Raw genomic sequence first — 10,761 nt, forward strand, 5'->3', positions numbered from 1 at the left:
ATATCAAAAATACGTGATATACCACGCGACCATGTCGGGAGTTTCCGATGGGCATCTTGTTACTGATACCACCAATGCTGCGGCGTATCCGGAACGAACGTCATTTTGACGTTGCAGGATTGCGATTGGCAGATATATGGAACTTCTTGTTGGATCATGTTGGATCATCATCTAAAATGTCTATTCATTCACAGAGAGTGCTGATAAACCATGTCCAAACAAACGATGCCACCCAAGTTCTTCCCAACGTGCTTAACCCATGACCCTATGCCACCCGTCTATACTGCCATGGAACTTGCAGCACCACCACCAATTGCACCAACTACCATCAAGACAAACAAGAACCCGCATCAGCAGGAGAGCGCGATCGTTCTTTGTTCAAAAGCGCGTCACACTCCGACATGACTAAGCCCACGGGGTTCCAATGGGAGACCCGCAGATTTCGGACAAATGTGTTGGTAATGCCAATCCAGGATAAGACTGCGCATACCACAAGCTTTTCCCCCGCATCCTTTTCGTTTTTCTCCCTTGAACCTTTTTTCATCATCCCCGTAGCATCTTGTCTCTCGTCCATTCCCTTACGATTATCGACTCACTCGTACACTACCGCATACTTGATTTCTTCACACCTTGCGACACACGAGTTATACCCTCCGTCCTCACTTTCCCGCGTTTCTATCATTTATTTTCGCTCACTACTCCAAATCACAGAAGTCGGAGGTTTGTCATCGGTTCTATAGGAGTTTTGTATGGTTCTTTACTGTCGTAGTTGGATGTTTACTTACTCGCACCTAGTTTCAGACTGCATCTTAGCTTCCTTCTGATCACGACATTGGAGCTTTTGTACTGCGCAACATGCCGTTTCACACTACCGAGCGTCGCATTTATCCACGACACAAAGTGAATGGCATTAGTGTCGTTCCTCGTCCTCCGTCTTCTACAAGTTCCAGTCCAACGAGCTCACAAGAATCTGGCGATTGGAACTTTGCAGATGATCGGGTAAGCACTACTCATCCGGCGTGTGAAAATCTGGTGCTATCGCTAACAAATTGGTCCTTTTCTCTGTTCATGATTTTATAGAGCTTTTCCGACTCAACGGACCCTATCCTTCGCGATGACGATCCCTGGCTTCGATCCCGGTCAGGTTACAAGCCGCAAGAAACGGTGACCACGCTCCCACGACCTTCTGTCCCTCCACCTTCAACCATCCTGCCTTTCCATTGGGATATTGATCTTGCAAATGCCGCTCGTCGCACGCAAAGGGATTTGGACGCGGCCCACCGCTTCCAGGAGTACAAAAAATTCAAGACCTTCCCTCCCAATACTCGCAACGTGTTTGAAACTACACGGAGCTCCCGCGAATTTGAAAGGTTTCTGCCTACCGACTCACCCTCGTTTCCTGCCGTAGAACTGCTGAAGGAAACCGATTTTGAGAGCATTCTACGTCGGGCGCGGGAGAACCATCTTGGTGAGCAGCAGGCACCTAGTAATTCTCCAGATGTTCCTGCTTCGGACGCGACACAGAAGAAGAAGCGTAAGAAGAAGCCAAAGAAGAAGAAGAGTAGCATCAATATGGATGAAAAGGCAAAGGAGGTTTGTGAGGATAAAACCCCTCGCATCGATGCAACTGTTGTAGACCATACAGATGCAAGCGCGACCAGTGTTGCAGCGGCGGCCGCAGAACCCACCTTGGTTGCCCCTCAGACTGCTGAAAATAATTCAGTCAAAAGGAAGCCATCTTTCCCCAGTCACGCACGGAAATCTAGCTTTTCAGATGTCCGACGAAGCTCTGTTTCCTCCAAAGGGTCAACAACATGCTCGCCTACCCCGGCGCCCAAGACAATGGAAGGCGCAGCTCCACTCGCTCAAGCAGATTTAGGCTCGGATATTCATAGCCTTACCATCTCTCCGATGGTGCCATCTGCGTTATATGGTCCACTCTTGGAGGAGGTCATGAGTCTCGGGTACGAGCTCGAAGGCATTTCGAGGTAATTTGAGGACACGCATGCTTTGCGAACATGGCCGTGGATATTAACGTGGAAGCTTGTTTGTAGGAGGTCCGAATACTTTGGCAATCTTGAACGCACGTATAAGCAAGGCCTACGGAGACCAATGGGAACAGATGACTGGCGACAGGATCTGAAGAGCGTCACCAACTTCTCCTTTTTACTTCAGCTCAGCAAAAAGCCGGGCGGTGTTCCATTGTCTGCCGCTCGATGTCTTGAATCCTTACGGGCCTTTTTAATGCGAGCGGTCCAGTCACCGGGACTCACGGCAGCGGAACGCGAGGGACTGACCAATTTGACTGCCGACGATCTTTTTCATGTATCTCGTGAAGTCAGGACGAAGAACGCAGCGGCATCTCCTGATACCACGGAAAGGAGGCTCCCTCCCAGGTACGTATTTGAGCCATTCTTCACCGTAACAGGAGGTTAACCCAAAGTACTCTATGTCTATGTCTCCAGGGAGAAGGCAGAGCTGCGGATTTCTAGAGCTGAGGTTTTCTACTCTGATCCAGAGTTACCTCAGGCGGTATTTATTGCGGCTAGAATGAGCTTTGCAACGCCGATTATGAAGAAACTGTTGGAGGCAACCAATCGGTTCGAGCTTCTAGGTCTCAAGTACCTGAAGGATTTGAGCGTCGATCATGCCAAATATCTTACGCCCTACGAAGTTGGTGACGTGAAATGGCATCCTAGTCTGGAAAAGATTACGCAGAAGGGGCAGGATGGTCAAGGATGGGTGATGATGGTAGTGCGTAAAAGCAACGGTTTTGAGAGAGTGGAAGAGATTGTCGGTATGTATATAGGTCACCTGGTGTTACAGAAATCATCAAATGCTCACCGCTCATAACGTAGGGTCATATCTGAAATCGTACTTGAGTATTTCGGACAGCGTTGATACCGAGGGTCCTAAGCTGGGAAGGAGACGCCGCGGTGTTAGTCAAAAGGCTACGGATGTGCCTTCCATTAACGAGCCTGAACTATTTGATCCCTTGGAGGCTCTTCGGCTAAACGTGCTTGTGTCGCCGAACGTTGAAGCATGCTACAACCAGATCACCATCTTCTTCCGCGACTCCGAGCTAGTCCCAGGAGGCACGCAGACGTGGGAAGACAGGCAGTATCATCCACAATGGTACCTTCACGATCCTTACATTGGCAAGACTCTCCTCGAGCATGCACCTTTCCTTACGACCATATGTGTTGTGAAAGCTAGTCTGGTGAGCATGCTTGCGTGGTATCGGTTGAAGATGTCCTGTTGACCTGTGCTAATGTTGCATTATGTCTAGTTTCCACACCTCGGCAGAATCATCAATCGTATGCGAAAGGAGGACTTTGACATAGCGGGGTTGAAGGTTACACGCATGAACTATCACACTGCCCGGAAAATGCTCGCCCACGACGAGGACGCTATTCGTCATGGGCCCGAGGTATTGGACCGCTTTTATCATGAGCTCACGGAAGGACCCGTCGCTGTTTTCATGCTGCAACGAACCAACGCTGTCAAGCGGTGGCTCGACGTTATGAGTAAGTACTAATCAGCGGTAGTCTGTCGTTCACTCGGTGCTTTTTCGGAGCCTTACGTATTTGACTGTCTAGGTGATATTCGGAAGAATTCGAAAACTCCTTCCTCCGAATCTCTGTTCCAGGGAGGCATATTTGCATCCACATCGCACCGACTCGCGCATGCCCATAGGATTGCGTTGTTTCCCGAAGGACCTACTTTGAGACTACGCTACTGGCGTGGGAGAGACAGGGTACGTTATCGAAAGTTGTATTCCGTAGCCATCTGGATCTGACATCCTATGTACATTCAGTTTGAGAAGTCTCTCCATCCCACGGACTTGATTACCGAGACACCACGCTATCCCCGCACGTTGACTTCGAACCGTCGCCGGGACAGCTATTTTATGGAGCAGATCCGAGAACCAACACTTGCAACCTCAGCCAGCTCCCGCTCTTCAATGGCGTCTCCTCCACCCACACCAGTCTCGGAAATGGAACAAAAGGATCCCCCGGAGCTCGTATGTGTCACTTTACTTCCAGCACACTTGAAGACGGACGACACATACAGGAGCTGGGGCGCGATTTTGGATGCTCTGCTTTTGGAGTCGAAGAAGGGTGCTGATGGAAGTGAGGATGGGTTTGGAGATGTAGCTAGTGACTCAGGAAGTGCCAAACCCGGTGGTGGGAATGAGCAGGAGAGGCAGAAGCGGAGTGGTGGTAAAAAGAGGAGAAAGCAGAAGAAGGAGAAAGAGATGGTAGCCGTTCTGGAAGAATCAGACGGTATGATGGAGCCGAGGCCATCGTCACCCGACATTCCGGCGCCTCGTTTAGTGGCATGTCGCTATGTTGTCTGTGGTGAATCGGCCATTACGGAATGGCAAAAGTTTTGTCCGCAATGGGATCCGAATGTGGCATCTTCCGAGGTGGCCTCCTGGTCTGAGAGGCTCAAAACTGAACAGGGGACTACGGTGATTACTGATGATGCCCCGCCATGGAAATTGGTAAGATGCTCACGTATTGGTATGAAGCAGAACTAAGCTAACATGTCTGGCATGAATAGATGCAACGAGGGGCCTGCTTAGCCGTCGCATTGGAAGCTGACCGGTGTGCTGAACGAGTGCAAGCAATCATTGACAGGTAATGTTCAACTGCCTTCAAGTAGAGGCTACATTATACACATGCTCATCCTTATACTCTTGCAGACTGCCAGAGTACCATCGTCGCTGTGTTACGTACACTACAACGTGCGACGAGGCTTGCGGTCAACTCCCGATATTCTTTGGCGAGCTATTTGACAGCTTCTATCGAATTGCACTGGAAAGGAAGCCAAGTGTTTCTGAAGGGGTTATGGGTTGAAAGTGAGATGGCGATGCTCAGGGAGATGTGCGGTCCTTTTTATTTCCTTTTTTTTTCTTTTGCTTGCGTTATTATAATTTTCGTTTTTCGAATTGTGTCCCTTTGTTGCCTCCTTTTTTTCTTGGTTTGTAAAATAACGTTAATGGTTGTTTTTCGGTATTGGGCTTTGCAAGAGGTGGAAGGTGTACAATTTGGGTTGAAGAAACAATACAATGGGTTTATAGCTCATCCCTTGTTGAGGCATTGGCACACTTGTGTGATCCTTCCGTCTTCTCTGCTTTTATTTCCAAAGCAGTGACCGCTGGTGGGCAAAAATAGGGTTCCTTTGGTGACGGGTGTTTTAAGTGGTCTAAAAACTAATCCATGGACGATCAATGGTCAAGTGCGCACGTATACAGATATTGTAAAACCAGCTATATACAAGTACCACTGGTCGCGCGGTACACTACGAGACGCAAATAAAAGAGCAGCATGAGAGTTCTGACGATGCAGATGACGGATGGATCCACTTTGTCTTACGAAGCTGGAGAAGATGCTAGTAGGAATATCATTAGTGGACATGAGGAGGGTTTGAGATGGAAAATGGAAAGGACACACTACCGTGACTGCCATTCTAGATTTCTGCTCGACATTGGCATTCTCGACACATTTTCTCAATCTCCTGTAGTAGACATTGTTCTCCTTTTCCCCCGAGACCTTGTCCAGTCTCTTACCCACTAACGCCAACATCTCGCACGTCAACCAAAGCGAATTCGGATGTCCATCAAAAGACATTTTGATCAAGGAATGCAACGAGTTTGTTGGTACGAGGAGATTGGGCATGATTTGGTGCGTGAGAACAACTGTAGGGTATGGTGATATAGGCCTTTGCAAAAGTAGATCAAACAATTGCTGTAAGGGTTGCTGTAGTAGGATCGTCTGAACGAGGTTGCCTAGGTGCGTGTACCGCTTTCTACAGCACCTTTTTGACCACTTTTGTGTAAGGAGTGTGAATGTCGTAGTGTATTTTGATGTCAGATGAAGGGGCATGGTTTGAGCGCTTGTTTGAAGGAGGTTAAGGATACAGGTGAGTGTTTCTTTTGCTGTCAGCGTCGAGCCAACGCTCTCATCCGTCTCCTCCACTTCCGCGTCCGTTACGACAGACCATAATAGCTGGAACAGATCATTAGCAACCACTTCTGGTTGTGCTGACGAAAGAGACTTTAGGGTCTTTATGGCTTCGATAGACCTTGGATGGTATGTCTGGAGGAGGCATTTTGCGGAAATGTGAAACGAATGGGAAACGTAGAGTGCGGACAGAAGGGTTTGAGGATGGGAAATGAGGTTGATGAGAATATTGTAAGTGAGTTCTGGGGGGAGAATGACGTGAGGTGGAGTGGAGAGTGGAACTCCAGGAAAAGGTGCGACCTCAGATGGCATTTATCCGTCACCAAATGTGAAGGTGATCTCGCACCACCATGAGATTGCGTGACGAAATGCAGATCCAGTGGTTCTAAACGCGGGGAACGAACGAAACGAGGCCGGCACTTGCGAATAAGGCTTCGATTGCACCTCTGGGGTTGCTGGGGGAGGTTGCAAGAACAAAAACAATAACCTCAAATGACACTTTCTTTTGCAAAAAGTTTCCAAGAAAACGCCACTATCAAAAGCAAATCGCGTGGAAAACAGGAATTTCAAAAACTGCTTAATCGGCAACAGCGTGGTTTATCAATTTATTTAACTTGTCGCGGGAAACTCGCTTCAAAGCACTCCGATCAACCCGACCCCAAGGGGCTGCCGGCTTAGGTTTTCGCTTTTTTTTTTCTTTTCGGAACCCGCCATTTGAACATAGCACCGGAAACCCAGAGGTGCGTACTGTTTTATGAGACAAGTAATTGGTCACCTGTCCTTACTGGCCTGCGCATTGATATTAGTGCCCTTTGGCTGTAAACTGCGGAACAAGGCGACAACCTCGGCGTCTCTGTATTGACAAGTGATAACCACGAGTGACTCTCCGGGATTTGAAAAACGCCAGCATGTCTCGTCGCACTTCTCAACAATCGCAACCCCCGCAGTCGCCAGAAATGGACCTCGAAGTTACATTCCGTCCTGGCGGGAAGCACATTCTGTCAGCCTTGCTCGCATCAGTCAAAGACTTTTCACCGAACCCATCCGTTAACTTTGTTTTCACCTCCCGTGGGCTGTCCGTTCGGTTTGCTGCGCATCCAACAGACGATAAGGCTGTCGTATCATTCACGCTCGATGCACCAGTTCAAGAAGGCGAAACGGTAGAAGATGAGCCAGCAAGCCCTGGATCGTCCGTTGCGAGTGAAGGAGGTGCATGGAGGAGGGATTCCTCAGGGAGTGTACCTGCGGACGGTCCTAACTTGTGGGGTGCTGGGACGGGAGGCAGTAGCGGTGGCGGAACGTGGGATTCATCTCGACGAGTGTCGGGCGGAAATGCTGCAAACAACCCGGCCGGAACGATTGGATCAGGATTCCCAAGTGCTTGGGGACAATCAAAATGGGATGCTCCTAGACGGGCTTCAGGTGGAAGCACCGTCAGCGCGGGAGGTGGCGCTGGATGGGGAGCTGGAACCAGGCTCTCCGGTTCCAGTACATCATTAGCCGCCCCGAGCAATGGCCTCTCACTCAACATTTCGCGTCCCCCTTCGGCTGCTAGCATATCGAGTGTATCTAGCCGTGCTGGAAGCGAAGTAGATGCCGACACGGTCACACCAAAGTCTATATGGCCGCACATTGCGCATGCTGGGGTCTCTGGGTGGACAAGTCCGTTCTCAACCTACCATCTCCGCAAGCCCCAGGTCGCGATTGGGCTGAATCCGCGGGTGCTTCTGCAGCAGCTCATACTTTTGGATGATGAGGATAGTCTGACCATTCGAGCAGACGTAGGCGAAGCTGGCGTTGTGATGCTATATGAATTGTATTTTGAATCCTCTGGTGAGACATCATATTTTGCATGCGACTGCCAAAAACACATTTGCTCATTATTTTGCTGCTGCTTGCAATTCAGATGGTGGAAAAAAGTGTATGTACGAAATGGACGCTATGCCTCGATTAGATAGGTTAGGTCCCCTCCCACGACCGCGGTATCATCACATTTGTCAGATTGCATCCCAAGAATTCGCAAAGATCTTTGGAGCCTTGGGTGATACCAGCGATAAAGGTGAGGGAAACATATGGTGATACAATGCTCTCGCAGAACCAATTGCTCAACATGTCGTATTAGTGATCATTTCCGCGAAAAAGTCGTCCATCACATTTTGCTCTTCGGGTGCGGAGGGAACATTGCAGGTTGGATTGGCGCAACGGCCACTTCCGAATGGGGAACCAGTATGTTGTCATTCTCGCTGTGCTATGTTTTCAAGCACAACTGAAATCTGTTCTCCGAACCACTAGAATCCGCGTTTTAAAGTCCACTGCCACTCCGCCTCCCTGCGTCAGACCTTTGATTCGCGTTACCTTCGCGGGTTCACCCTCGCTACGCCACTCTCGCCGTCCGTTGTCTTGTACTTTGGTACCGGACGTACGCCTTTGCGCCTGACATTCCCCATCGTGGTAGACATGGAATTATCATCTGATGGGACCAAGGAATCGATGACCCTTGCCTCTGGAAAGACGCTTGGCCCTGGCGGATTTTCTGTGAGTATGAGTCCTTTTGTGGGATCAGAGAGAGCTGGAGAGAGCAGTAGTAAACGACGGACTGTGATTGGTGTGGTGGAGTACATTTTATGGCCAGAAGCCGAACGAGGAATCGGAGATTTGAGGGTTTAGACATTTCACAAATGATTTAAAGATTCTAGAGCATTGGGGAAGAAAAACGTACAGAATAGAGTGGCGAGAGTGTGGTAGCTTGGTGTCGTGGCTTCTGTGGGTTTCCAAGTTTGGTGTATTTTATAGACATCCGATAGACTCTATACTGCCTTACAGTCAACCCTAAGATCCTGCTGTATCTGCATAAGACAACTCCGAAGTGCTTCTGATTTCTCGTGGCGTTACCTTGGTTGCCTCATCAAGAATCACACGGCATATAAAAGATAGAGCATCCTTAAGTATGGAACACAACAAATCTGATTACTTTGGATCCTGTGGCAAAGCCCGACTTGAGATTTCAGTTACGGATCAGAAATTTACACTTGTTTTGGGTTTTTACAGCACATACAACAGCTAATCTACTTTACAGATCTTGTTTGCTATAAACATTGAGACCAGCTATGGATCTACTTGCGCACTTTTGTTTACGTTCGTCTCATCTATATACATGTAACGTATACCAGCAGCAGCGCTACTTACACACAAACTGCTTTCCTTCCTTTAAAAATGGTTTTGCTCTATTCATATCGACAGGTGGGCCTGGCCTGCCAGCGCGATCACCTTTGAACTCAAAGTACTCGCTCACAAAGTCTTCGTCACGTGCAGCACGTTCAGCAGCCAGCTTTCTCTGTGCATCTTCTATCCTTCTTTTCTCATTCGTGGCGAGTGTAAAGTCCTTGGCTAACAGTGCTGAGGTGACTGGTTCCCATATTCGGCGGGACTCGAGTGGATGTTGGTCTTCCAGGGGGAGTGTTTGCTTTTTGGCGGGAGTGGACGTGTGCATGTCGAAAAGAAGACGGGGTTTTGCGTCGCTGTCTTGAGTAGTTTTCACACAAAAGATTTGACCATTCCATTGGCCGTAAAGTCGGCACACCACATCCTTGTCCTTGATTTTACTCAATTTTTCCTTTTCTTTGCGCTCCTTGTCCGTATATGATTTGTCGGCTTCGTAATCATACTTGAAAATCTTTCCTTCAATGGCGAACTTGGCCTTGCCAAACATGGACTCTTCCTTATACTCCAATACGGCTTTAAGGCCTGTCTTTGGGCAGGTGATAATGGCGCTCTCGCCCACGACGACGTATGGAGACCCAGAAAGCCAGCCTGTGACTGATGCCCATGGGTGTTGGATGTTGTATTCTTCGTCGTCAAGGGAGGTGAGCGTTATGTAGATGCCGTGGTTTTGGGCACCTGGACCGACTTTGATGTCTGGATGATCACATAAGTTTTGGAAACCCTAGTCACGCAACACAGCAGATATAGAAAGCCAAACGACTCACTTGTTCCTGTGAATCTCGCAGAAATATGATCTACACCACGTCCAATAATACCCTTCTCCTTACATTCATAATAGTAGGCGGATACGGGAGGGTGATGCGAAATTTGCTCGGTGATACATGTGACTTTGAGCGGAGTATCATCTACAAGCGTTTTCTCGCTCTCCTGGTCGGTGTTTGTCTGGTCTGTCGATGTACTCGACCGTGGCTCGGCGGAAGGAGAGACATCATTGAGGGGTACATCCCACCAGCACAGGAACCGCTCCCCCAGGATCGAATTGTACGGTTTCCGAATGCGCTGGTCCTTCCATTTCGTGTCTTTTGAATACCACCATCTAATGACACGAAGCATACGCTCGAGAGGGTCTTCACCATCTGGGATTGTAACAAAGTAGTCAGGACGGTCCATGTAGTTCCAGAACTCGAGGTTAGACTCGGGTTCCATAAGAGAAGCCGGAAGGGAGAGGCGCCTACAAGTATTTTTAAGAAAATGAGCATTCGATCTATCCAATTCGTTCATTCACATCACTCGTACTTACATGCTGCTCAAATCCTTGACACCCACCAACTTTTTTAGCATTCCAAACACAAACTTGACCTTGGACGTTCCTTCAGCATGGTCAAGGTTTTCCGTTTCCATTGCTACGGTCGCCGCGGTCTTGTCGTCCATCTTGTCTTTTCCACTCATTTCTGCTATTTCCAAAGGCCAAAGTCGCTGTCAAGCCAGAGCAGTTTGAAAGAAAACCCCAAGTTAACGACGGAGAAATCTAAAGAAGTTCAAATGGCGATCCTGGGGGGCAAAATGGAGG

General features: G+C 48.8%; 4 protein-coding genes across 4 annotated transcripts; 2 read left to right on the plus strand and 2 right to left on the minus strand.

The window, feature by feature from the left end:
• The first annotated feature begins 463 nt into the window (after positions 1 to 463).
• SPPG_07691 (uncharacterized protein) lies at positions 464 to 5,166 on the plus strand. Its single transcript, XM_016755847.1, has 11 exons — positions 464 to 720; positions 796 to 999; positions 1,081 to 1,988; positions 2,055 to 2,396; positions 2,466 to 2,797; positions 2,859 to 3,220; positions 3,290 to 3,527; positions 3,600 to 3,757; positions 3,818 to 4,507; positions 4,567 to 4,643; positions 4,709 to 5,166. Exons 2-11 carry the CDS (start codon positions 856 to 858, stop codon positions 4,860 to 4,862), a joined length of 3,405 nt encoding a protein of 1,134 aa, XP_016604899.1. The 5' UTR covers positions 464 to 720; positions 796 to 855; the 3' UTR covers positions 4,863 to 5,166.
• SPPG_07692 (uncharacterized protein) lies at positions 4,927 to 6,535 on the minus strand. The gene is made up of 2 exons (XM_016755848.1): positions 5,463 to 6,535; positions 4,927 to 5,397 (listed from the first exon to the last, which is right to left on the minus strand). The coding sequence occupies exons 1-2, from the start codon at positions 6,279 to 6,281 to the stop codon at positions 5,308 to 5,310; spliced, it is 909 nt and encodes a 302-aa protein (XP_016604900.1). The 5' UTR covers positions 6,282 to 6,535; the 3' UTR covers positions 4,927 to 5,307.
• Positions 6,536 to 6,577: 42 nt separating this feature from the next.
• On the plus strand, positions 6,578 to 8,925 carry SPPG_07693 (uncharacterized protein). Its single transcript, XM_016755849.1, has 4 exons — positions 6,578 to 7,802; positions 7,876 to 8,028; positions 8,092 to 8,195; positions 8,262 to 8,925. The coding sequence occupies exons 1-4, from the start codon at positions 6,878 to 6,880 to the stop codon at positions 8,634 to 8,636; spliced, it is 1,557 nt and encodes a 518-aa protein (XP_016604901.1). The 5' UTR covers positions 6,578 to 6,877; the 3' UTR covers positions 8,637 to 8,925.
• SPPG_07694 (uncharacterized protein) lies at positions 8,926 to 10,730 on the minus strand. The gene is made up of 3 exons (XM_016755850.1): positions 10,492 to 10,730; positions 9,956 to 10,422; positions 8,926 to 9,884 (listed from the first exon to the last, which is right to left on the minus strand). Exons 1-3 carry the CDS (start codon positions 10,638 to 10,640, stop codon positions 9,148 to 9,150), a joined length of 1,353 nt encoding a protein of 450 aa, XP_016604902.1. The 5' UTR covers positions 10,641 to 10,730; the 3' UTR covers positions 8,926 to 9,147.
• Between the last annotated feature and the right edge of the window lie 31 nt (positions 10,731 to 10,761).

This window comes from Spizellomyces punctatus (assembly GCF_000182565.1).
Source record: "Spizellomyces punctatus DAOM BR117 chromosome Unknown supercont1.17, whole genome shotgun sequence".
NCBI lineage: Eukaryota > Fungi > Chytridiomycota > Chytridiomycetes > Spizellomycetales > Spizellomycetaceae > Spizellomyces > Spizellomyces punctatus.

Coding starts and splice junctions, on each gene's coding strand:
- SPPG_07694 (XM_016755850.1), bottom strand. CDS start 10,640: ATGAGTGGAAAAGACAAGATGGACGACAAGACCGCGGCGACCGTAGCA. Junction 10,423..10,491: donor GTCAAGGATTTGAGCAGCAT/GTAAGTACGAGT, acceptor AAATACTTGTAG/GCGCCTCTCCCTTCCGGCTT. Junction 9,885..9,955: donor TGCGAGATTCACAGGAACAA/GTGAGTCGTTTG, acceptor GTGATCATCCAG/ACATCAAAGTCGGTCCAGGT.
- SPPG_07693 (XM_016755849.1), top strand. CDS start 6,878: ATGTCTCGTCGCACTTCTCAACAATCGCAACCCCCGCAGTCGCCAGAA. Junction 7,803..7,875: donor ATTGTATTTTGAATCCTCTG/GTGAGACATCAT, acceptor CTTGCAATTCAG/ATGGTGGAAAAAAGTGTATG. Junction 8,029..8,091: donor GGGTGATACCAGCGATAAAG/GTGAGGGAAACA, acceptor ATGTCGTATTAG/TGATCATTTCCGCGAAAAAG.
- SPPG_07692 (XM_016755848.1), bottom strand. CDS start 6,281: ATGCCATCTGAGGTCGCACCTTTTCCTGGAGTTCCACTCTCCACTCCA. Junction 5,398..5,462: donor AATCTAGAATGGCAGTCACG/GTAGTGTGTCCT, acceptor TATTCCTACTAG/CATCTTCTCCAGCTTCGTAA.
- SPPG_07691 (XM_016755847.1), top strand. CDS start 856: ATGCCGTTTCACACTACCGAGCGTCGCATTTATCCACGACACAAAGTG. Junction 2,397..2,465: donor GAAAGGAGGCTCCCTCCCAG/GTACGTATTTGA, acceptor CTATGTCTCCAG/GGAGAAGGCAGAGCTGCGGA. Junction 3,528..3,599: donor GCGGTGGCTCGACGTTATGA/GTAAGTACTAAT, acceptor TTGACTGTCTAG/GTGATATTCGGAAGAATTCG.